Source organism: Hemitrygon akajei, chromosome 8, assembly GCF_048418815.1.
Source record: "Hemitrygon akajei chromosome 8, sHemAka1.3, whole genome shotgun sequence".
Classification (NCBI taxonomy): Eukaryota; Metazoa; Chordata; class Chondrichthyes; order Myliobatiformes; family Dasyatidae; genus Hemitrygon; species Hemitrygon akajei.
In genome coordinates, this window is record NC_133131.1 from 1,825,158 (window position 1) to 1,852,074 (window position 26,917).

At 44.6% G+C, this 26,917-nt stretch overlaps 1 protein-coding gene across 3 annotated transcripts in view; it reads left to right on the forward strand.

Moving 5' to 3' along the window:
• smg6 (SMG6 nonsense mediated mRNA decay factor) overlaps nucleotides 1–26,917 on the forward strand; it is a 520,319-nt gene that overhangs the window by 431,675 nt on the left and 61,727 nt on the right. For all 3 annotated transcript variants that reach the window (XM_073053020.1, XM_073053021.1, XM_073053022.1), the window contains one exon: nucleotides 15,853–16,006. In XM_073053020.1, the coding sequence (XP_072909121.1) occupies nucleotides 15,853–16,006 (154 nt within the window). The remainder of the gene's footprint in view (nucleotides 1–15,852; nucleotides 16,007–26,917) is intronic.

Below are 26,917 nucleotides of genomic sequence, written 5' to 3' on the forward strand. Positions count from 1 at the left end.
TAAACTCTTGTATCAGGTGTTGTAAAAAGTGGATAATTCTGAAAGTCCTAGCCTGCAAGCAGCAGTTTGCACAAAGGTAAGACAGATGTGTTGGGTGTAGTTGTGGCTCAGACAGGAACAGAAAGTCACAGTGCTCAACAGCACCTCAGGTTATAAAAGATGAAATAAGGATGAACTACCAACCTGTGGATATGGTGCTTGTCACACAGAGGCATGTAGCTTTCAGATATTCAGTGTAGGTCTTTCAGATAGAAACATCTATATGGGATCTATATTTTGAAGATCTGTCCTGGGCCCAATATATTAATGCAATTACAAAGAAGGCATGCAGCAGCTAAATTTCATTAGGAGTTTGACTGTCAAATTTCTACAGATGTACCGTGGAGAGCATTCTAACTAGTTGAATCTCATCTGGTATGAAGCCTGCAACGCACAGGATCAGAGAAAGCTACAGAGGGTTGTAGATTCTGCCAGCTCCATCATGGGCATGAGCTTTCCCACATTGAGGATATCTTCAATGGGCAAAGCCTCAAAAAAGCGGCATCCATCATTAGGGACCCTCAGTGCCCAGGATGTGTCTTCTTCCCATTGCCTGAAGACGCACACTTAAAGCTTCCTCCCCAGTCCATGAATGACAACAATCAAATTTATTGTCACAGATGTACTGTATGTAGTGAAATTTGTTGTTTTGTGGCAGCGGTACAGTGCAATAAATTTTACTACAAATACAGTAATAAATAACACAAAAAGAGAGCAAAAATAGTGAAGTAGTGTCCATGGGTTCATGGACTCTTTAGAAATCTGATGGCAGAGGGGAAGAAGTTGTTCCTAAAACATTGAGTGTGTGTCTTCAGGCTCCTGTACCTCCTCCCTGATAGCAGTAATGAGAAGAGGAACTGCTGGCATTTAAGCAGTCATGTTTTTCTGTTGAAGTACTGCCTGATACCGACTGCCAAGTTATAAAGAAATGAGCTGACTCTAAACACCCACTCCCAATCGTTATGCTACAAAATGAATGACAAAAATTAAATTATAGAAATAACACTAATCTAACTTTAATGGTTGCTCACAGTCACAAGATTACTTCATGACTCTAAACTAAAGAAACTGATTGTCCTTAAAGATGCTATTTTGATGGTACAGATGGCTACTAATAATGATGTTTGGGCAGTGTTGATGCCCTGAGTGTGATGCCAGCCAAAGGTTACATTTTTTGGTAACATTGTTTGCTGCTTCCTGCAGTTGCCAATACCCAATGGTACTGGCCCCGAAGTACAGTCTCCGATAAGACCCTACGATGTAGGAGCAGAATTAGGCCATTCAGCCCATCAAGTCTGCTCTGCTATTCCATCATGGCTGATCACAGATCCCACTCAACCCCATACACTTGCCTTCTTGCCATATCTTTGGATGCCCTGAGCAATCAGGAAACTATCAACTCCCTCCTTAAATATATGCAGACTTGGCCTCCACCACAGTATGTGACAGAGTATTCCACAGATTCACGACTCTCTGGCTAAACAAATTCCTCCTTACCTCTATTTTAAAAGGTCGTCCCTCAGTTTGGAGGCTGTGCCCTCTAGTTCTGGATATCCCCACCAGAGGAAACATACTCTCTACATCCACCCTATCTAGACCTTTCAACATTCAGTAAGTTTCAGTGAGATCTCCATGCGTTTTTCTAAATTCCAGTGAGTACAGGCCCCAAGCTGTGAAACACCCCTCATATGTTAACCCCTTCATTCCAGGAATCAGTTATCTTTGTGAACCTCCTCTGGACTCTCCAATGTCAGCACATCCTTTCTGAGATATGGGGCCCAAAGCTGTTGACAATAATCTGTGTGGCCTGACTGGTGTCTTATAAAGGCACAGCATTATCTCTTTGCTTTTATATTCTGTTCCCCTTGAAATGAATGCCAACGTTGCATTTGCCTTTTTTTTTACCATAGACTCAAACTGTAAATTAACCTTCTGGGAGTCTTGCACAAGGTTCTTCCTAAGTTTCTCTGCACCTCTGATGTTTGAACCTTCTCCCCATTTAGATAATAGTCCGCACTATTGTTCCTTTTACCAAAATACATTATCATACATTTCCCAACACTGTATTCCACTGCCACTTTTTTGCCCATTATTCCAATTTGTCTAATTCCTGTTGCAATTTCATTCCTTCCTCAGCATTAGCTACCTCTCCACCTATCTTCATATCATCCACAAACTTTGCCACAAAGCCATCAATTCCATGATCTAAATCACTGACAAACAATGTGAAAAGTAGCCATCCCAATACTGACCCCTGAGGAACACCACTACCCACCGGCAGCCATCCAGAAAAGGCCCCCTTTATATTCCTTAATAGATAGATAGATAGATAGATACTTTATTCATCCCCATGGGGAAATTCAACATTTTTTCCAATGTCCCATACACTTGTTGTAGCAAAACTAATTACATACAATACTTAACTCAGTAAAAATATGATATGCATCTAAATCACTCTCTCAAAAAGCATTAATAATAGCTTTTAAAAAGTTCTTAAGTAGTTTACTTAAATACATTAAATACAATCAACCCCGGCACTTTAACATATCTTACTCCTGGCGGTTGAATTGTAAAGCCTAATGGCATTGGGGAGTATTGACCTCTTCATCCTGTCTGAGGAGCATTGCATCGATAGCAACCTGTCGCTGAAACTGCTTCTCTGTCTCTGGATGGTGCTATGTAGAGGATGTTCAGGGTTTTCCATAATTGACCGTAGCCTACTCAGCGCCCTTCGCTCAGCTACCGATGTTATACTCTCCAGTACTTTGCCCACGACAGAGCCCGCCTTCCTTACCAGCTTATTAAGACGTGAGGCGTCCCTCTTCTTAATGCTTCCTCCCCAACACGCCACCACAAAGAAGAGGGCGCTCTCCACAACTGACCTATAGAACATCTTCAGCATCTCACTGCAGACATTGAATAACGCCAACCTTCTAAGGAAGTACAGTCGACTCTGTGCCTTCCTGCACAAGGCATCTGTGTTGGCAGTCCAGTCTAGCTTCTCGTCTAACTGTACTCCCAGATACTTGTAGGTCTTAACCTGCTCCACACATTCTCCATTAATGATCACTGGCTCCATATGAGGCCTAGATCTCCTAAAGTCCACCACCATCTCCTTGGTCTTGGTGATATTAATAATAATAAACTGTAACCTCATCCTTAATTACAGACTCCCAAGACTTTCCCAACCACTGAGGTTAGGCTAACTGGCCTATAATTTCCTTTCTTTTGCCTTCCTCACTTCTTAAAGAATGGAGTCCTCTGGGACCATGCCAGAGTCAAGCGATTCTTGAAAGATCATGACCAATGCACCCATTATCTCTTTAGCAACCTCTGTCAGGACTCGAGGATGTAGTCCAGCCTTTCAGTTTGCCTTGCACTTTTTCCTTTGTAATAGCAATGGCACTTAATCCTGCTCTCTGACACTCAAAGAACTCTGGCACACTGCTAGTGTCTTCCACAGTGAAGATTGATGCAGAGTACTCATTAGGTTCATCCGCCATTTCTCTGTCCCCCATTACTACCTTGCCAGCATCATTTTCCAGTTGTCCGGTATGAACTCTCACCTCCCTTTAACTCTTTATATAACTGAAAAACTTTTAGTATCCTGTTTTATATTGTTGGCTAGTTTATCCTCATTTCACCTTTTCCCTTCTTATAGATTTTTTAGCTGCCTTTAGTTGGATTTTAAAAGCATACCAATCATCGAGCTTCCCACTCACTTTTGCTACCTATATGCCCTTTCCTTGGCTATTATGCAGTCCTTAACTTCCCTTGTCAGCCATGGTTGCCTACCCCTGCCATTTGAGAAATACTTCTGTGGGACATGTCTATCCTGTGCCTTGTGAACTACTCCCAGAAACTTCAGCCATCTCTGCTCTGCTGTCATCCCCACCAGTATCTTCCTCCAGTCCACCTGGGCAAGCTCCTCTGTCATGCCTCTGTAATTCCCTTTATTCCATTGAGATGCTGATACTTGTGAGTTATGCTTCTCCCTCTCAAATTGCAGTATGAATTCAATCATATTATGATCACTGCTTCCTAACAATACCTTTACATTAGGCTCCCAAATAAGATCTGGGTTATTAAACAACGGCCAATCTAAGATGGCCTTTTCCCAAGTAGACTCAAGCACAAGCTGCTCTAAAAAGCCATCTCGTAGGCATTCAACAGACTCATTCTTGTGATCCGACACCAACCTGATTTTCCCAATCCCCTTGCACATTGAAGTCCTCCATTACAATTGTGTCATTACCCTTATTACATGCTTTTTTCCAGCTCCCTTTGCAATCTCAACCCCACATCTTGGTTGCTCTTTGGAGGCCTATATTGATTCCCACAATGTTTTTTTTAAACCCTTGCAGTTTTTTTTAAACCGTCTCCCCAGGATCCAGTTCCTGATGTACCAACTCTCCCCGAGGTCCGGTTCCTGATGTACCAACTCTCCCCAGGGTCCAGTCCCTGATGTACTGACTCTCCCTAGGGTTTGATCCCTGATGACCTGAGTCTCCCTGGGGTACAGTCTCTGACATAACAACTCTCCCCGGGGTCCAGTCCTTGATGTACCAACTGTCCCCAGGGTCTTGTCCCTGATGGTAGCTCGAAAGGTACCAACTCTCCCTGGGAAAAGTGGTTATGTACAAGTTACCTTGATCATGCCTCCTCTCTTCTGTTGCATTTTTCTTCTGTCAATAGCATGTTAATTCAAAGACATATGTGAGTGTGCTCAGGTAATGATTCTCTCTGTGTTTGCAGAACTAACAGGTCACACTCCACAGAGGCAAAATATCATAGAGCACATTCATACATAATGAAATTCACTATTTGGCCCACCTTTTCTATGCTCACCCATTCTTCCCAATCCCATCTCCCAGCACATAGTCAATTGGCGAATTATGTATTCGTCCTTAAGACCTGAAATTTGCTCTCAGTGACTCTGCTTACTCTGTTTTCTTGGGCAATGTGTTTCAACTACTTGTTGATTTCTGGGTCTGAATCAGAGTGAGAATTAGGCTTAATATCACTGGCATATGTCATGTAATTTATTCTTTTGCAGCAGCAGTTCATTGCAATACATAATAATTTTGATTTGGAGCAAGAAGGTTGCGAGTGAACGGCTGATTTTCGGAGCCAAGGTGGTTATTACCACTCAGGGTAAAAGAGAGGCAAAACTGCGCAGGCGCATGATGTCAGCCAGTAGACCACAAAAGATCTAAAAAAAAGATTGCCATATCCAGCAGGCAGCGGAGTGAGAGGCTTTGGCTCAACGGCCTTAGGTGGTAACGAGACGAGGCAAGGTAGGTTTACCGGTGTTCTTTGTGGAAAGGAGGAAGTAAGTGTGTGAGGCCAGTTTTCTGAGCTCAGTGTCAGATGTGCGAGGTCCTGGAGTCTCCCAGCCTCCCGGACGGCCATATCTGCACCCGGTGTGTTGAGCTGCAGCTCCTAAGGGACTGAGTTAGGGAACTGGAGATGCAGTTCTTGATGACCTTCATCTGGTCAGGGAGAGCGAGGAGGTGATAGAGAGGAGTTATAGGCAGGTGGTCACACCAGGGCCACGGGAGACAGACAAGTGGGTCACAGTCAAGAGGGAGAAGGGAAAGAGTCAGGTACTAGAGAGTACCCCTGTGGCTGTACCCCTTGACAATAAGTATTCCTGTTTGAGTACTGTTGAGGGGGACAGCCTACCTGGTGGAAATGACAGTGGCTGTGCCTCTGGCACAGAGTCTGGCCCTGTGGCTCAGAAGGGTAGGGAAGGGAAGAGGAAGGCAGTAGTGATAGGGGACTCTATAGTTAGGGGGTCAGACAGGTGATTCTGTGGTCACAGGAACAAAACTCGGATGGTAGTTTGCCTCCCAGGTGCCAGGGTGTTTCAGATTGCGTCCAAGATATCCTGCGGTGGGAGGGGGAACAGCCAGAGGTCGTGGTACATATTGGTACCAATGACATAGGTAGGAAAAGGGAAGAGGTCCTGAAAAAAGACTGCAGGGAATTAGGAAGGAAGTTGAGAAGCAGGACCGCAAAGGCAGTAATCTCGGGATTACTGCCTGTGCCATGTGACGGTGAGTATAGGAATAGAATGAGGTGGAGGATAAATGCGTGGCTGAGGGATTGGAGCAGAGGGCAGGGATTCAAATTTCTGAATCCTTGAAACCTCTTTTGGGGCAGGTGTGACCTGTACAAAAAAGACGGGTTGCACTTGAATCCCAGGGGGACCAATATCCTGGTGGGGAGGTTTGCTAAGGCCACCGGGGAGAGTTTAAGCTAGAATTGTTAGGGGGTGGGAACGGAACGGAAGAGACTGGGGAAGAGGAGCTTAGCTCACAAATAGAGAAAGCTTGTTGACGGTGAGAGAGGGAGGATAGGCAGGTAGAGAAGGGACGCGCTCTGACCGAAGGCTTGAGATTAGTCTATTTTAACGCAAGGAGTGTTGTGAACAAAGCAGATGAGCTTAGAGCATGGTTCAGTACTTGGAGATATGATGTGATGGCCATTACAGAGACTTGGATGGTTCAGGGACAGGAATGGTTATTTCAAGTGCTGGGTTTTAGATGTTTCAGAAAGGACAGGGAGGGAGGCAAAAGAGGTGAGGGGTGGCACTGTTGTTCAGAAATAGTATCACAGCTGCAGAAAAGGTGAACGTCATGGAGGAATTGTCTGCGGAGTCTCTGTGGGTGGAGGTTAGGAACAGGAAGAGGTCAATAACTTTACTGGATGTTTTTTATAGGCCGCCCACGAGTAACAGGGATATCGAGGAGTAGATAGGGAAACAGATCTTGGAAAGGTGTGATAATAACAGAGTTGTCATGATAGGAGATTTTAATTTCCCAAATATAGATTGGCATCTCCCTGGAGCAAGGGGTTTAGATGGGGTGGAGTTTGTTAAGTGTGTTAAGGAAGGTTTCTTGACACAATATGTACATAAGCCTACAAGAGGAGAGACTGTACTTAATTTGGTATTGGGAAATGAACCTAGTCAGGTGTCAGATCTCTGAGTGGGAGAGCATTTTGGAGACAGTGATCATAATTCTATCTCCTTTAAAATAACATTGGAGAGAGATAGGAACAGACAAGTTAGAAAAGCATTTAATTGGAGTAAGGGGAATTATGAGGCTATCAGGCAGGAAATTGGAAGCTTAAATTGGAAACAGATGTTCTCAGAGAAAAGTACGGAAGAAATGTGGCAAATGTTCAGGGGATATTTGTGTGGAGTTCTGCATTGGTACATTCCAATGAGACTGGGAAGTTATGGTAGGGTACAGGAACCGTGGTGTACAAAGGCTGTAATAAATCTAGTCAAAAGAAAAGAAAAGCTTACAGAAGGTTCAGAGAGCTAAGGAATGTTAGAGATCTAGAAGATTATAAGGCTACTAGGAAGCTTAAGAAGGAAATTAGGAGAGCCAGAAGGGGCCATGAGAAGGCCTTGGCGGGCAGGATTAAGGAAAACCCCAAGGCATTCTACAAGTATGTGAAGAGCAAGAGGATAAGACATGAAAGAATAGGACCTATCAAGTGTGACAGTGGGAAAGTGTGTATGGAACCGGAGGAAATAGCAGAGGTACTTAATGAATACTTTTCTTCAGTATTCACTAAGGAAAAGGAACTTAGTGATTGTAGTGATGACTTGCAGCAGACTTAAAAGCTTGAGTATGTAGATATTAAGAAAGAGGATGTGCTGGAGCCTTTGGAAAGCATCAAGTTAGATAAGTCGCTGGGACCGGATGAGATGTACCCCAGGCTAATGTAGGAGGAGATTGCTGAACCTCTGGCGATTATCTTTGCATCATCAATGGGGACAGGAGAGGTTCCAGAGGATTGAAGGGTTGCGGATGTTGTTCCTTTATTCAAGAAAGGGTGTAGAGATAGCTCAGGATCTCATAGACCAGTGAGTCTTACTTCAGTGGTTGGTAAGTTGATGGAGAAGATCCTGAGAGGCAGGATTTATGAACATTTGGAGAGTTATAATATGATTAGGAATAGTCAGCATGGCTTTGTCAAAGGCAGGTTGTGCCTTCCGAGCCTGATTGAATTTTTTGAGGATGTGACTAAACACTTTGATGAAGGAAGCGCAGTGGATATAGTGTATATGGATTTCAGCAAGGCATTTGATAAGGTACCCCATGCAAGGCTTATTGAGAAAGTAAGGAGGCATGGGATCCAAGGGGACATTGCTTTGTGGATCCAGAACTGGCTTGCCCACACGGGTCATATTCTGCATGGAGGTCGGTGACCAGTGGTGTGCCTCAAGGATCTGTTCTGGGACCCTTACTCTTCATGGTTTTTATAAATGACCTGGATGAGGAAGTGGAGGGATGGGTTAGTAAGTTTGCTGATGACACAAAGTTTGGGTGTGTTGTGGATAGTGTGGAGGGCTGTCAGAGATTACTACGGGACATTGATAAGTCTGAATCCACATGGTAGGCTTATTCAGAAAGTCAGAAGGCATGGGATCCAGGGAAGTTTGGCCAGATGGATTCAGAATTAGCTTGCCTGCAGAAAGCAGAGAGTCGTGGTGGAGTGAGTACAATTTGGATTGGAGGGTTGTGACTAGTGGTGTCCCACAAGGATCTGTTCTAGGACCTCTATTTTTCATGATTTTCATTAATGACCTGGATGGGGGTAGAAGGGTGAGTTGGCAAGTTTGCAGACGACACAAAGGTTGGTGGTGTTGTAGATAGTGTAGAGGATTGTCGAAGATTGCAGAGAGACATTGATAGGATGCAGAAGTGGGCTGAGAAGTGGCAGATGGAGTTCAACCCGGAGAAGTGTGAGGTGGTACACTTTGGAAGGACAAACTCCAAGGCAGAGTACAAAGTAAATGGCAGGATACTTGGTAGTGTGGAGGAGCAGAGGGATCTGGGGGCACATGTCCACAGATCCCTGAAAGTTGCCTCACAGGTAGATAGGGTAGTTAAGAAAGCTTATGGGGTGTTAGCTTTCATATGTTGAAGAATAGAGTTTAAGAGTCACGAGGTAATGATGCAGCTCTATAAAACTCTGGTTAGGCCACACTTGGAGTACTGTGTCCAGTTCTGGTCGCCTCACTATAGGAAGGATGTGGAAACATTGGAAAGGGTACAGAGGAGATTTACCAGGATGCTGCCTGGTTTAGAGAGTGTGCATTATGATCAGAGATTAAGGGAGCTAGGGCTTTACTCTTTGGAAAGAAGGAGGATGAGAGGAGACATGATAGAGTCATACAAGATATTAAGAGGAATAGACAGAGTGAACAGCCAGTGCCTCTTCCCCAGGGCACCACTGCTCAGTACAAGAGGACATTGCTTTAAGGTAAGGGGTGGGAAGTTCAAGGGGGATGTTAGAGGAAGATTTTTACTCAGAGAGTGGTTGGTGCGTGGAATGCACCGACTGAGTCATGGGTAAGTTTTTAACTCAGAGAGTGGTGAGTGTGTGGAATGGGTGCTGGCAACAGTGGTGGAGGCAGATAAGATAGGGTCTTTTGAGAGACTTTTGGATAGTTACATGGAGCTTAGAAAAATTGAGGGCTATAGGTAAGCCTAATAATTTCTAAAGTAGGGACATGTTCAGTACAACTTTGTGGGCCGAAGGACCTGTATTGTGCCTGGTTTTCTATGTTTCTATAATAAAAAAACTCTAAATTACATGAAGTATTCTGTAAATATATAAAAAATAAATGATTCGTTCAAAAAATAATGAGGCAGTGGTCATGGGTTCAATGTCCATTCAGAAATCTGATGGCAGAGAAGAAGTTGTTCCTGACACATTGAGTGTGTATCTTCAGGCTCCTGTACCTCCTCCCTGATGGTAGCAATGAGAAGAGGGCATGTCCTGGGTGATTGGGGTCCTTACTGATGAATGCTGCTTTTTTAAGGCATCACCTTTTGAAGGTCAGGACGTACAAAAAAGCTGGATGAACTCAGCAGGTCAGGAAGCATCCGTTGAAAGAAGTAGTCAACGTTTCGGGTCGAAACCCTTCGTCAGGACCTTGTGAAGGTGTTCTGGATGCTAGGGAGGCTGCCCATGATGGAACCACTGAGCTTGCAACCTTCTGCGGCTTTTTCCAATCCTGTCCATACCAGACAGTGGACCCTTTCCTAAACCTTTGTCCTCTAGTTTTATTGATCTCTCATAAGCAGAAAGGGCGGATGCACAGAATGTGTATCTACATTGTCATCTTCAATATGACGTTGTTTTAAAGATTAGCTTTATTTGTCATGGTTACATTAAAATATCGAAACTTATAATGAAATGCATTGTTTTGCATCAATGGCCAACACAGTCCAAGACGGTGCTGGGGGCAAGTGTCACCACGTTTTCGGCACCAACATAGCATGCCCATAGCTTACTAGCCCTAACCCATATGTCTTTGGAGTGTGGTAGAAACTGGAGCACCTGGAGGAAATCCACATGGTCACAGAGAGAATGTACAAACTCCTTAGAGGCAATGACAGGAGTTGAACTCTGATCAATGATTGCTCTAACCACTACGCTTCTGTGCTGTGTTGTTGGGAAGTTAATTGTTACCAAGGGTGCAGACCAGCTTGAAGGATTCTCTGACCAACTACCACCAGCAGACCATCTGTGGAACTATGGTCAAGAACACACTGGGAACACAAGAACACAAGTGCCATGCCACACTGGCATTTTTACAAGAAGAAGGTACGGGAGCCTGAAGACCTACACTTTTAGAAACACATTTTAGGATAGCCTCTTCCCCTCCGCCAACACCCCCTCTTCCCCTCTGCCAACGCCCCCTCTTCCCCTCTGCCAACACCCCCTCTTCCCCTCTGCCAACAGATTTCTAAATAGACCATGAACCATGTCACTACCTCACTATTTGCTCTCTTTTTGCACTACTTAGTTTTAAATATATATTTCTTATTGTAACTTACGGTAATTGTAAAGTCTTGCACTGTACTGCTGCTGCAAAACAAAGTATTTCACAACAGACGTTTGTGATAATAACTCAGATTCTGATTCTGAAACGTGTGATGGTAAATTATGACAGATAAGCCAGGTTGGTGGGTGGAAGTGCACACCTGGATTTTTAATAAATAGAGAATTATAAAGGGAGAAAGAGAAGATGAATTAGTGAAATTTTGAGTTGTACCATGTGAACACAAATTATCAAGAGGTAATTTGGGCAACTTATCACAAGTGTTATAGTGAAAGGTTGAATACGTTAGGACTTTATTCCCTAGGGCAGGGGTTCCTAACCTGGGGTGCACGGACCCCTTGCTTAATGGTATTGGTCCGTGGCATAAAAAAGGTTGGGAACCCCTGCAACCTAGAACATGGGAGAATGAGGGGAGATTTGATAGAGGTATGCAAAATGATGATGGGTATAGATCAGCTAAACACAGGCAGGCTTTTTTCACTGAAGTTGGGTGAGTCTAGAACTAGAGGCCATAGGTTAAGGGTGAAAGGTGTAATATTTAAGGGAAACCTGAGGGAAAATTCTTCAGTGAGAGTATGGAACAAGCTGCCAGCAGAAGTGGTCGATGTGGACTCGATTTCAACACTTCAGAGAAATTTGGATAAGTACGTGGATTAGGAAGGGTTTGGAGGGCTACGGACCAGGTGTGGGTCGATGGGACAAGGCAGAATAACAGTTTGGTGTGGACTAGGTGGGCTGAAGAGCCACTTTCAGTGCTGTAGTGCTCTGTGACTTTATAATGAACATTGCAAAGTAGAGAGCGCACGCCAGTGGATGCGTTGGGAGCAGAGATGGAGGTTAGTGTGGGGCCTCATGATGATTATGTCATTCGCTGTGTTCTGCAGCAGATCTGCTTTGTTCCATGAGGTAAATCTTCAGCACTCAGACATTTTCCAGCCATTCAGCTGACTGGGCAGTTGCTGGCACTGAGGGATGACTGATTATCCCCGCAGCTGTTGTGCCTCTGGATATTTGCTCTTTGTTCACAGATTATTACCAAAACCTCTGGTACAGTCTAAATGGAAACACGTCCTGCTTCACTGGTTGAAAATTACACACGAGGGTAATGGAGTAGAATGTGTGTCTGTGGGCCGAGCAGTGTCAGGGATAAGTAAGGAGCAGAGCTCCCAGGACAGTGGGAGTTTCCCTTCACGTCACTGCCTGTGAGCACCGCAACTCTGTGACTGTGTTGGGATGGCCAACAAGATTAGGATAAAGATTAATTTTATTTGTTGCATGTTCATCCAAACCAGCAAAGGACTTATATAGTGAATGGTCGGTCACTAGGGAGTGTAATGGAACAGAGGGACCGAGGAGTACAAGTATACAGTTATTTGAAAGCAGTGTCACAGGTAGACAGGGTAGTGGAAGAGGTGTTTAGTATGTTGGCCTCCATCTGTCATACGTGAACAACACAGTGAAGTGTGTCATTTTGCATCAAACCAAATCATCAACGATTCTGCTATACAGCCTGTATGCATCGCTACAAGACCAGCACCAACATAGCATGCCCGCAACTCACTAACTCTAACTTTTGGAATGTGGAAGGAAACTGTCATATCCAGAGGAAAACACACAGTCATGGGGAGAATGTACAAAATCCTTACAGACAGCAGGGCAGTAATCAAACCCCGACTTCAGCTGGCTGCTGTAAAGTAACACACACAAAATGCTGGTGGAACGCAGCAGGCCAGACAGCGTTATAGGAAGAAGTACAGTCGACATTTCGGGCCGAGACCTTTCGTCAGGATGAAGACTCTCAGCACGAACCGTCGACTGTACTTCTCCCTATAGATGCTGCCTGGCCTGCTGATTTCCACCAGCATTTTGTGTGTGTTGCTTGAATTTCCAGCATCTGCAGATTTCCTCGTGTTTGCTGTAAAGTAATACACTAACAGCAACACTACTGTGCCACCTGAACAAGAAGTTCAGGACGCATTGAGTTGGCATCCAGACTCCAGCTCTGCATCCAAGATGGAGAGGGTACTTGAGTTTTCCCAATGTGGACCCAGGATTGAGGGAATTCTTGTCTGGGCACAGTGCGGGAGACTGCATTGGCCAAAGGCCAATGAATTGTTTGACTGCTAGTTTAGAAATATCGGACGGAACAGCTCAGACCATTGATAGTCCTGTGGACTGACACTAAACCTCTATGCACAGCATCGTGGGCCAAGGGGCCTGTATTGTGTTGTAGGTTTTCTATGTTTCTGTGTGCCCCTGGTAATTGTCCACAGTGATGTTATCAATAATCTCTGGCACTATCTTTCATATGTACATTACTCCTTGCAGTGGCTACTTCAAAGTTCAAAGTAAATTTAAGTACATATATGTCATCGTATACAACCCTGAGATCCATTTTCTTGCAGGCATACTCTATTAATCCATAATAGAATTAAAGAAACATGGTACCATATTGGGAGTTCAACCAGTGTGCAAAACACAACAAACCATAAATACAAAAAAAAAGAAATAATAATAGTAAATAAGCAATAGATATTGAGAACATGAGATGAAGAGTTCTTGAAAGTGAGTCCATAGGTTGTGGGAATATTTCAATGATGGGGTAAGTGAAGTTGAATGAAGTTATCCCCAGTGGTTCATGAGTCTGATGGTTGACAGGTAATAACGATTCCTGAACCTGGTGGTATGAGTCCTGAGGCTCCTGTACCTTACTGTACATTCCCAACCCAAAAGCTGTGAATGAACCAGGAGGTACGTCATCTGCTGAAGGCTAGATCTGTGGCATTCAAGTCTGGCAACCCAGGCCTGTATCAGAAAACCAGATATGATTTGTGGAGGACTATTTCAAGGACGAAGAGACAATTTCAAATGAGGTTGGAGGCAACATCGGATGCACGGCAGCTCTGGCAGGGTCTGCAAGACATCACTTCCTACAAACCAAAACCCAATAGCATGAATGGCAGCGATGCTTCACTACCAGATGAACTCAATGCCTTCTGTACACACTTTGAAAAGGAGAACACAGCTGCAGCTTTGGAGATCCCTGATGCACCTGATGACCCTGTGATCTCTGTCTCAAAGGCCGATATTAGGCTGTCTTTAAAGAGAGTGAACCCTCACAAGACGGAAGGTCATGATGGAGTAGCTGGTAAGGCTCTGAAAACCTGTGCCAACCAACTAGCGGGAGTATTCAAGGACATTTTCAACCTCTCACTACTACGGGTGGGAGTTTCCACTTGCTTCAAAAGACAACAATTATACCAGTGTCTAAGAATAATAATGTGGGCTGCCTTAATGACTATAGCCCGGTAGCACTCACATCAACAGTGATGAAATGCTTTGAGAGGTTGGTCATGATTAGACTGAACTCCTGCCTCAGCAAGGACCCGGACCCAAACCCATTGTAGTTTGCCTATCGTCACAGTAGGTCAGTGGCAGATGCAATCTCAATGGCTCTCCACACGGCTTTAGACCACCTGGACAACACAAACACCTACGTCAGGATGCTGTTCATCGACTACAGCTCAGCATTCAATACCATCATTCCCACAATCCTGATTGAGAAGTTGCAGAACCTGGGTCTCTGTACCTCCCTCTGCAATTGGATCCACAGCTTCCTAACTGGAAGACCACAGTCTGTGCAGATTGGTGATAACATATCCTCCTCGCTAACGATCAACACTGGCACACCTCAGGGGTGTGTGCTACTCTCTCTATACACATGACTGTGTGGCTAGGCATAGCTCAAATACCCTCTAGAAATTTGCTGACGATACAACAATTGTTGATAGAATCTCAGGTGGTGACAAGAGGGCAGGAGTGAGATATGCCAACTGGTGGAGTGGTGCAGCAGCAACAACCTGGCACTCAACCTCAGTAAGACGAAAGAGCTGATTGTGGACTGATTGTAAGAGGAAGGAACACATACCAATCCTCACAGAGGGATCAGAAGTGGAGAGAGTGGGCAGCTTCAAGTTCCTGGGTGTCAAGGTCTCTGAGGATCTAACCTGGTCCCAACATATCGATGTAGTTAGAAAGAGGGCAGGACAGCGGCTATACTTTATTAGGAGTTTGTAGAGATTTGGCATGTCAACAAATACACTCAAAAACTTCTATAGATATACCGTGGAGAGCATTCTGACAGACTGCATCACTGACTAGTATGGAGGGGCTACTGTGCAGGACTAAAAGAAGCTGCAGAGGGTTGTAAATCCAGTCAGCTCCATCTTGAGTACTAGCCTACAAAGTACCCAGGATGGCTTTAGGGAGCGATGTCTCAGAAAGGCAGCAACCATTATTAAGGACCTCCAGCACCCAGGGTATGCCCTTTTCTCACTGTTACTATCAGGTAGGAGGTACAGAAGCCTGAAGGCACACACTTAGTGATTCAGGAACAGCTTCTTTCCCTCTGCCATCCGATTCCTAAATGGACATTGAATCTTTAGACACTACCTCACTTTTTTTTAAATACAGTATTTCTGTGTTTGCACTTTTTTAAAATCTATTCAATATACATAATTGATTTACTTGTTAAATTTTATTTATTTTCTCTCTGCTAGAGAAAATTTATGCATTATGTATTGCATTATGTATACTTATGTATTGCATTGAACTGCTGCTGCTAAGTTAACAAATTTCACGTCACATGCCAATGATAATAAACCTGATTCTGATTCTTCCTGATGGTAGCAGTGAAAAGAAAGCATGACGTGGGTGGTGGGGTCCCTGATGATGGATGTTGCTTTCCTGCGACAGTGTTTTGTGTAGATGTGCTCAATGAGGGGAAGGACTCTAACCATGATGGACTAGGCTCTATCCACTACTTACACATCCCTCCAGTCCCCATACCTTCACCTCACATACCCTGCAGCAAATCCAGTGTTTAGATGAGAGATGATTCTCATGTGTTACATATTCTCCTTTCTTTCTTTCTTCAACAGGCCCTGTTGGAAGATCAGACTTTGAAGAGGCAGATCGAGATTGAGATAACACCTGTGTTTCTTGTGCCAGACACCAACGGATTTATTGATCACCTGCCTGGCCTGGCCAAGCTACTGGATAGTAGATTGTACATCATCGTGGTCCCTCTTATTGGTAAACATATTCTTTCCTGCCCTCTGGTCTGAGGTGTGTGTGTGTGTGTGTGTGTGTGTGTGTGTGTGTGTGTGTGTGTGTGTGTGTGTGTGTGTGTGTGTGTGTGTGTGTGTGTGTGTGTGTGTGTGTGTGTGTGTGTGTGTGTGTGTGTGTGTGTGTGTGTGTGTGTGTGTGTGTGTGTGTGTGTGTGTGTGTGTGTGTGTGTGTGGGAGGTGTCTGGCAGAAGTGCTAAATGCAGTAAATTGATGAGATGCCTTGAGTGGCTGCACCAGGTTACATCTGGTGTTTTCTTTTTAACGGTCTCCTTTAAAGTGCATGTCACAGTAAATTACTAGGAATGTGAGAGAGAGAGTCTTCAGAAACCAAACAAACTCGAATCCCTGGTCACTGTTGATGGTATCGCTCCCCAGTGATGTGAGAGTTCAGGAGAGTGGAAATAAATGCAAACCAGCACCGGGTGGAAGTGCTTCTCTAAACATCTGAGCCTATAACACAAGCCACAAGAACAACACTCAAACCCCAGACTGTAAAACAGCCCAGAATTTAGAGCCAAGCACTTGTCTATTTCTAACTCTAACCTGGTCAATCTGTGTCCTGATCTCAGAGACAGCAAGTAGGGGGTGGTTGTTGAAAGTTGTACTTTGGAATCGGAGGTCCACAAGCCGCTCGGTTAATGGTAGGGGTCAATAGCAAAAAGATTGGGAACCGCTGCTCAGAATGGAGGCCAATAACTAGTTTTTTGCTGCAGGGATCATGTTTGGACCCTCGTTGTTCATTACTTATACAAATGATTTAGATGTGAATGCACAAAGCTTGATCAGTAAATTGTACGGGGCTGATCAGCAGCGTCAACAGAGCTCTACGAAGAAGAGGTGTTTCTCGCAGGTCGGCGGTGATTATTTAAAAAGAGAGCATCGAGGGTGTTGTCCATTGTACAAGGCCTATCAGCGGCGTCATCAGGCCTCTACGAACTAAATAAAAGAACAGAAAGGATAAGTGGAGTGGCCAGTGGCGAGAGTAGAAGTGACAGGCTCAAAGGAGGCTTCTGCTCGGGAGAGGCGTCGGCTCTGTGCAGAGCGTCTGTTTAGGTTTCCTTTTTATCTTTTTCCCCTCTCTTACTGTACCATTTAAATGGCTGTGGTGTGTTCTTCGTGACAGATGTTGGAACCTTAGGAGACCCAGAGTGTCCCGGGGAACTACATCTGCGTAAAGTGCATCCGGCTGCATCTCCTTGAAGACTGTGTTAGGGATCTGGTACAACAACTGGATGACCTTCGGCTTGTACAGGAAAGTGAGGACCAATGACATAGGAAGGAAAAGCAATAAGGTCTTGAAACAAGAATTTAGATAGCTAGGTAGAAAGCTGAGAAGCAGGGCCTCGTGGGTAGTAATTTCTGGATTGCTGCCTGTGCCACACGCCAGTGAGGGTAGAAACAGGATAGTTTGGTAGATAAATGTGTGGCTGAGAAACTGGTACAGGGGTAGGGCTTCAGGTTCTTGCATCATTGGAATCTCTTTTGTGGGAGGGATGACCTGTTCTAAAGTGATGGGTTGCACCTGTGCCAGAGGGGGACCAATATTCTTGCGGGCAGTTTGTTAGAGCTGTTGGGGAGGGTTTAAACTAATTTGGCATGTGGGTGGGAAACAGAGTCAAGGGACTCAGGATAGGACAGAAGGTAAAAAAGTAAAGATAGCATTCATTCAGACTGTCAGGAAGAGCAGGTAGGTGATAGTCCAACAGGCTGAGTATCAAATCATTAGGGATGCAGAAACAGGAAAGATAGCAAATACAATCCCAGTCGGAGAGCTCAGAGGTAAGTTCCCTGAGAAGGGCTCTTCCCTGGATCATAACTGGCGCCAGTAGACCCAAGGGATCAAAAACACTGTTGACAGTGGAGAGAACTCCACGGCGGGTGAATGGCTTGATCACGGTCGGCACGAAGAACTTGAATGTGTCAGTTGTAATCTCCCAAAGGAGGCCCAAACTCCTTTGAGTGGGTATGGTTTCTCCATCTAGATCTAGGTCTTTGATTGCTGGAGCACAGTCATTGTGTGGAAAGGCATCCATGACTGCCTGACAGTTTGATGCGAACTTGTGCAAGCGGAGGTTTGACTCAGCGAGTGAGGCTTGTGTTTGTCGGAGCAGATCGATTGCTTCATCTTCTTTCTGTAGCGATATTAAGCCGTTATCGACGTAGAAGTGCCTTTCTACAAACTTAACGGTGTCATCGCCATGTTCCTGTGCGCCCTCTCTGATGGCTCTTTGCAGCCCATGGGTGGCCACGGCTGGTGATGGACTATTGCCGAAAACATGGACTTTCATCTGGTACTCAGTGACTTCCTTGTTGATGTCATTGTCCTTGTGCCATAAGAAACGGAGGAAATTGCGATGGTCTTCCTGAACTAAGAAGTAATGGAACATCTGCTGGATGTCCGCTAGGATTGTGACCTTCCCTTTCCGGAAACGCAGCAGGACCCCGAGAAGGGTATTGTTAAGGTCAGGGCCTGTAAGGAGCACGTCATTGAGGGAGATACCAGCGCACTGAGCACTGGAGTCAAAGACCACCCTGATCTGATTGGGCTTTTGGGGGTAGTAAACCCCAAACGTTGGGAGGTACCAGCACTCCTTACCTTCTCTCAGTGGCGGTGCTACTTCAGCATGTCCATTAGCGAAGATCTTCTCCATGAATGCTACGTATTGTTGCTGCATCTCGGGTTTCCTTTTCAGGATTCGTTGCAAAGACGTGAACCGCTTGACTGCCTGCTCTTTGTTGTTTGGCAAGCAATGGCGTGGTTCTCTGAAAGGTAGTGGGGCAACCCAGTTATTTGCTTTGTCCCTGAAGACCTTGGTGTCCATTATTTTTAAGAAGATGCGTCTTGTGCTGATGGAGCAAGTTTATTATCATGCTCAGTTTGAGTGAAGACTGACTGTCCCAGTGTCTTGTCAGTTACTTTACTACACTTGTTGAAGCCTTGTCGTGCTTCCTTGATACACATGAAGTTTGTGCAGGGTTGAAAAATTGAATGGCGGCCACTCTCTATCACATTGGTCTTGAGTGTGTTAACTGTCGGTTTACTCAAGGTGTTGTATCTAAAATGCATGTAGTGTGAAGAGCAAGAGGATAAGACATGAGAGAATAGGACCAATCATGTGTGACAGTGGAAAAGTGTGAATGGAACCATAGGAGATAGCTAAGGTACTTAATGAATACTTGCTTCAGTATTCACTACGGAAAAGGGTCTTGGCGATTGTAGGGATGACTTCCAGCAGACTGAAAAACTTGAGCTTATAGTTATTAAGAAAGAGGATGTGCTGGAGCTTATGGAAAGCATCAAGTTGGATAAGTCTCTGGAACCGGATGCAATGTACCCCAGGCTACTGTGGAGGTGAGGGAGGAGATTGCTGACCCTCTGGCGATGATCTTTGCATCATCAATGGGGACGGGAGAGGTTCCGGAGGATTGGAGGGTTGTGAATGTTGTTCCCTTATTCAAGAAAGGGAGTAGAGATAGCCCAGAAAATTATTATGCCAGTGAGTCTTACTTCAGTGGTTCGTAAGTTGATGGAAAAGATCCTGAGAGGCAGGATTTATGAACATTTGGAGAGGCATAATATGATTAGGAATAATCAGCATGGCTTTGTCAAAGGCAGTTTGTGCCTTATGAGCCTGATTGAATTGTTTGAGGATGTAACCAAACATGTTCATGAAGGTAGAGCAGTAGATGTAGTGTATATGGAATTCAGCAAGGCACTTGAAAGGTAGCCCATGCCAAGCTTTTTGAGAAAGTAAGGAGGCATGGGATCCAAGGGGGCATTTCTTTATGGATCCAGAACTGGCTTGCCCACAGAAGGCCAAGAGTGGTTGTAGACGGGTCATATTCTGCATGGAGGTCGGTGACCAATGGAGTGCCTCAGGGATCTGTTCTGGGACCCCTTCACTTCGTGATTTTTATAAATGACCTGGGTGAAGAAGTGGAGGGATGGGTTAGTAAATTTGCTGATGACACAAAGGTTGGAGGTGTTGTGGATAGTGTGGAGGGCTGTCAGAGGTTACAGTGGGACATTGATAGGATGCAAAACTAGAAGTGGCAGATGGAGTTCAATCCAGCTAAGTGTGAGGTGGTTCACTTTGGTAGGTCAAGTATGGCAGAATATAGTATTAATGGGAAGACTCTTGGCAGTGTGGAGGATCAGAGGGATCTTGGGGTCTGAGTCCATTGGACACTCAAAGCTGCTACGCAGGTTGACTCTGGTTAAGAAGGCATACAGTGTATTGGCCTTCATCAACCATGGGATTGAGTTTTAGAGCCGGAGGTAATGTTGCAGCTGTATAGGACCCTGGTCAGACCCCACTTGGAATACTGTGCTCAGTTCTGGTCGCCTCACTACAGGAAGGATGTGCAAACTATAGAAAGGGTGCAGAGGAGATTTACAAGGATGTTGCCTGGATTGGGGAGCATGCTTACAAGGATAGGTTGAGTGAACTTGACCTTTTCTACTTGGAGCGACGGAGGATGAGAGATGACCTGATAGAGGTGTATAAGATGGTGAAAGGCATTGATCATGTGGATAGTCAGAGGCTTTTTCCCAGGGCTGAAATGGCTAGCTTGAGAGGGCACGATTTTAAGGTGCTTGGAAGTAGGTACAGAGGAAATGTCAGGGGTAAGTTTTTTACACAGGGAGTGGTGAGTGCGTGGAATGGGCTGCCAGCAATGGTGGTAGAGGCGGATGCGATAGGGTCTTTTAAGAGACTCCTGGATAGCAGCTTAGAGAAATAGAGGGCTATTGGTAACCCTAGGTAATTTCTAAACTAAGTACATGTTCGGCACAGCATCGTAGGCTGAAGGGCCTGTATTGTGCTGTAACCTTTTTACGTTAGTATAAAAAATAAAAGTGGATGATCTTGTTGCACTATTACAGATTGCCAGGTATGATGTTGTGGCCATCACTGAATCGTGGCTGAAGGTTGGTTGTAGTTGGGAACTGAATGTCCAAGTTTACACACTGTATCGGAGGGATAAGAAGGTAGGCAGAAAGGTGGCATGGCTTGCTGGTAAAAGATGGCATCAAATCAGTAGAAAGATGTGACATAGGATCTTGCTGGTAAAAGATGGCATCAAATCAGTAGAAAGATGTGACATAAGATGTTGAATCCCTGTGGGTTGATTAAAAAACTGCAAAGGTAAAAGGCTGTTAATGGCAGTTATATATAGGCCTCCCAACTGTGGCTGGGAGGTGGACCACAGATTACAACAGGAAATAGAAAAGGCATGTCAAAAGGGCAATGTTGTGGTAGTCATGGGAGATTTTAACAAGCTGGTCGATTGAGAAAATCAGGTTGGTATTGAATCTCAAGAGAACGAGTTTGTTGACTACCTAAGGGATGGCTTTTTAGAGCAATTTGTCATTGAGCCTACTGGGGATCAGTTATACTGGATTGGGTGTTATGTTATGAACCAGAGGCGATTAGGGAGCTTAAGATAAAAGAACCCTTAGGACCCAGTGATCACAATATGATTCAATTCAAGTTTGATAGGGAGAAAGTAAAGTCTGATGTAACAGTATTTCGGAGGAATAAGGGAAATTACAGTGGTATGAGAAAGGAGTTGGCCAAAGTAAATTGGAAAAAGCTGCTGGCAGGGATGTCAGCAGACCAGAAATGGTGTGTGTTTCTGGGAAAATGAGGAAGGTGCAGGACGTGTATTCCAAAAATGAAGAAATACTCAAATGGTAAAATAGTATAACCATGGCTGACAAGGGAAGTTAAAGTTATTGTAAAAGCAAAAGAGAGGGTAAACAACAAAGCAAAAATTAGTGGGAAGATAGAGGATTGGGAAGTTTTTTAAAGCCTACAGAGAGCAACTTAAAAAGCCCATTAGAAGGGAGAAGATGAAATATGAAAGCAAGCTAGCAAATAATATCAAAGTGGATAGTAAAGGTTTTTTCAAGTATGTTAAAAATAAAAGAAATGATAGTGGACGTAGGACCGCTAGAAAATGAAGCAGGATAAATAATAACGGGGGACATGGAGATGGCTGATGAACTAAATGAGTATGTTACATCAGTCTTCAGTGTGGAAGACACTAGCAGTATGCCTGATGTAATTGTGTGTGAAGGAAGAGAAGTGGGTGCAGTTACTATTACAAGAGAAAAGGTGCTCAAAAAGCCAAAAGATCGAAAGGTATATAAGATATATTTCTTAAGCAGTTTGAACGGGGCAGGACTGCACAAGCACGTGGAGATCGGCCAGTGAGAACAGCGGAAAGAGTTTAAAAGGAAGACAGATTTACAGAGCGGGCGACGGAGTTGTGGGAGACAGAGTAGGAAGGCTTTGGCTCAACAGGGCTTAGGCAATAAGGGGTCGAGGCCAGGTAGGTTATCTGTTTAAAATAAAGACAGAGTATGTGCATGAGGCCGGTTTTCTGTGCTCGGTGTCAGATGTGGGAAGTCCTAGAGACTCCCGGCCTCCTAGACAACCACATCTGCAGCTCGATGACCTTCGTCTGGTCAGGGACAGTGAGGAGGTGATAGAGAGTAACTATTGGCAGGTAGTCACCCCAGGACCACAGGAGACAGAGAAGTGGGTAACATTCGGGAGAGGGAAGGGCAAGACGCAGGTACTAGAGAGTACCCCAGTGGCTGTCTCCCTTAACAATAAGTATTCCTGCTTGAATACTGTTGGGGGGAATGGCCTACTGGGGCGGGGGGGGGGGGGGGAAGCAACAGTGGTCATGCCTCTGAGACATAGTCTGACCCTGTGGCTCAGAAGGGTAGGGAAGAGAAAGGCAGTAGTGATAGGGGACTCTATAGTTAGAGGGTTAGACAGGCGATTCTGTAGATGTAGGAAAGAAATGCGGATGGTACAAGATCCATGGTGTACAAAGGCTGTTGTAAATCTAGTCAAGAAGAAAAGAAGAGCTTACGAAATGTTAAAAAAACTAAGTAATGATAGGAATCTAGAAGATTATAAGGCTAGCAGGAAGGAGTTTAAGAATGAAGTTAGGAGAGCCAGAAGGGGCCATGAGCAGGCCTTGGCGGAAAGGATTGAGGAAAATCCCCAAGGCATTCCTCAATTATGTGAAGAGCAAGAGGATAAGACATAAGAGAATAAGACCAATTAAGTATGACAATGGAAAAGTGTGTAGGGAACCGGAGGAAATAGCGGAGGTACTTAATTAATACTTTGCTTCCGTATTCACTATGGAAAAGGATCTTGGTGATTGTAGGGATGACTTGCAGTGGACTGAAAAGCTTGAGCATGTAGATATTAAGAAAGAGGATGTGCTGGAGCTTTTGGGAAGCATCAAGTTGGATAAGTCACCAGGACCAGATGAGATGTACCCCAGGCTACTGTGGGAGGTGAGGTAGGGGATTGCTGAGCCTCTGGCAATGATCTTTGCATCATCAATGAGGATGGGAGAGGTTCCGGAGGATTGGAGGGTTGTAGCTGTTGTTCCCTTATTCAAGAAAGGCAGTAGGGACAGCCCAGGAAATTCTAGGCCAGTAAGTCTTACTTCAGTGGTTGGTAAGTTGATGGAGGAGATCCTAAGAGGCAGGATTTATGAACATTTGGTGAGGCATAATATGATTAGGAATAGTCAACATGGCTTTGTCAAAGGCAGGTTGTGCCTTACGAGCCTGATTGAATTTTTTGAGGATGTGACTAAGCACATTGTTGAAGGAAGAGCAGTAGATGTAGTGTATATGGATTTTAGAAAGGCATTTGATAAGGTACCCCATGCAAGGCTTATTGAGAAAGTAAGGAGGCATGGGATCCAAGGGGACATTGCTTTGTGGATCCAGAACTGGCTTGCCCACAGAAGGCAAAGAGTGGTTGTAGACGGGTCATTTTCTGCATGGAGGCTGGTAACCAGTGGTGTACCTCAGGGATCTGTTCTGGGACCCCTGCTCTTTGTGATTTTTATAAATGACCTGGATGAGGAAGTGGAGGGATGGGTTAGTAAATTTGCTGATGACACAAAGGTTGGGTGTGTTGTGGATAGTGTGGAGGGCTGTCAGAGATTACAACGGGACATTGATAGGATACAAAATTGGGCTGAGAAGTGGCAGATGGAGTTCAACCTAGATAAGTGTGAAGTGTTTCATTTTGGTAGGTCAAATATGATGGCAGAATATAGTATTAATAGTAAGACTCTTGGCAGTGTGGAGGATCAGAGGGATCTTGGGATCCGAGTCCATAGGACACTCAAAGCTGCTATGCAGGTTGACTCTTTGGTTAAGAATGCTTATGGTGCATTGACCTTCATCGATTGTGGGATTGAGTTTAAGAGCCGAGAGGTAATGTTGCAGCTATTTAGGACCCTGGTCAGACCCCACTTGGAGTACTGTGCTCACTTCTGGTCGCCTCACTATAGGAAAGACGTGGATACTATAGAAAGGGTGCAGAGGAGATTTACAAAGATGTTGCCTGGATTGGAGGGTATGCCTTATGAAAATAGGTTGAACGAACAGCCTTTTCTCCTTGGAGCGACGGAGGATGAGAGGTGACTTGATCGAGGTGTACAAGATAATGAGAGGCATTGTTTGTGTGGGTAGTCAGAGGCTTTTCCCCAGGGCTGAAATGGCTAGCACGAGAGGGCACAGTTTTAAGGTGCTTGGAAGTAGATACAGAGGAGATGTCAGGGGTTAAGTTTTTTACACAGAGAGTGGTGAGTGCATAGAATGGGCTGCCAGCGGCAGCAGTGGAGGTGGAAACAAAAGGGTCTTTTAAGAGACTCCTGGATGGCTACACGGACCTTAGAAAAATAGAGGGTTATTGTTAAAGCCTAGGTAGTTCTAAGGTAGGGACATGTTTGGCGCAGCTTTGTGGGCCAAAGGGCCTGTATTGTGCTGTAGGTTTTCTATGTTTCTACATTTCTAATTCACCCCAACCAGATGAACTGCACCCTAGGGTTCTGAAAGAGGTAGTGTTAGAGATTATGATGGCATTAGAAATTATCTTTCAAAAATCATTGAACTCTGCCATGGTGCCAGACGGCTGGAAAATTGCAGATGCCACTCCGCTTTTTAAGAAAGGTGGAAGGTGGCAGAATGGAAATTATAGACCTATTAGCCTGACCTCTGTGGTTGGGAAGATGTTCGAGTCAATTGTTAAGGCTGAGGTGATGGAGTACTTGGTGACACAGGACAAGATAGTACAAAGTCAGCATGGTTTCCTTCAGGGACAATCCTGCCTGACAAACCTGTTGGAATTCTTTGAGGAGATTACAAGTAGGATAGATAAAGGGGATGCAGTAGATGTTGTATATTTGGACTTTCAGTAGGTCTTTGACAAGGTGCCACACATGAAGCTGCTTACCAAGTTAAGAGCCCATGGCATTACAGGAAAGTTACTAACATGGTTAGAGCATTGGCTGATTGGTAGGAGGCAGTGAGTGGGAATTAACGGGTCCTTTGCTGGTTGGCTGCCAGTGACTAGTGGTGTTCCACAAGAACCAGTGTTGGGACCACTTCTTTTTATGCTGTATATAAATGATTTAGATGATGGAATAGATGGCTTTGTTGCCAAGTTTGCAGATGATATGAAGATTGGTGAAGGTAGTTGAGGGAACAGGTAGAATGCGGAAGGACTTAGACAGATTCGAAGAATGGGCAAGAAAATGCCAAATGAAATACAATGTTGGAAAATGTTCGGTCATGCACTTTGGTAGAAGAAATAAACGTGCAGACCATTTTCTACATGGGGAGAAAATCCAGGTATCTGGAATGCAAAGGGACTTGGGAGTCCTTGTGCAGAACATCCTAAAGGTTAACTTGCAGGTTGAGTCAGTGGTGAGGAAGGCAAATGCCATGTTAGCATTCATTTCAAGAGGTCTAGAATACAAGAGCAAGGATGTGATTCTGAGGCTTTATAAGGCACTGGTGAGGCTCCACCTTGAGTATTGTGAACGTTTTGGGCCCCTCATCTTAGAAAAGATGTGCTGGCATTGGAGAGGGTCCAGAGGAGGTTCACAAGGATTCCAGGTATGAAAGGGTTATCATACAAGGAAAGTTTGATGGTTCTGGGTCTGTACTTGCTGGTATTCAGAAGGATGAGTGGGGGATCTCATTGAAACCTCTCGAATGTTGAAAGTCCCAGACAGGGTAGATGTGGAAAGGATGTTTGCCATGGTGGGAGAGTCTAGGACAAGAGGGCACAGCCTCAGAATAAAGGGGCGCCCTTTCAAAACAGAGATACGGAGAAATATCTTTAACCAGAAGGTGGTGAATTTGTGGAATGTGTTGCCACATGCATCTGTGGAGGCCAGGCCATTGGGTGTATTTAAGGCAGAGATTGATAGGTTCTTTATTGGACATGGCATCAAAGGTTACAGGGAGAAGGCTGGGAACTGGAATTGAGGAGGAGGGGAAAAAAAGGGTCAGCCATGATTGAATGGCAGAGCAGACTCGATGGGCCAGATGGCCTAATTCTTCTATGTCTTATGGTCTAATTTGTTGATGACATGAAATTACAAGGTGGTATTGATCATGAAGAATGATTTAGTAGATTACAGGAATCTTGGTCACTTGGGACAGTGGGCCAAGGATTGACAAATGGATTTTAGTTCGTAAAAGTGTGAAGGGATTTATTTTGGAAAATCAAACTAGTGTAGGAATTATACTATGAATTGTGGGGCACTGGGGAGTTTAATGGAACAGTAGGATTTAAGAATACAAGTGCAGATTTTGTTGAAAGCAGTGTCACAGATAGACAGGGTGACAGAAAAGGTGTTTAGTATGCTAGCATTCTCAGTTGGGGCATTGAATGCAGGAGTTAGGATGTTACATTGCAGTTCCATAAATTGTTGGTGAGGCCACACTTGGAAGTCTGTACATTTTTGTGACACAATTTTAGGAAAAATATAATTAAACTGGAGAGAATGCAGAAAAGACATATGAGGATGTTGCCAG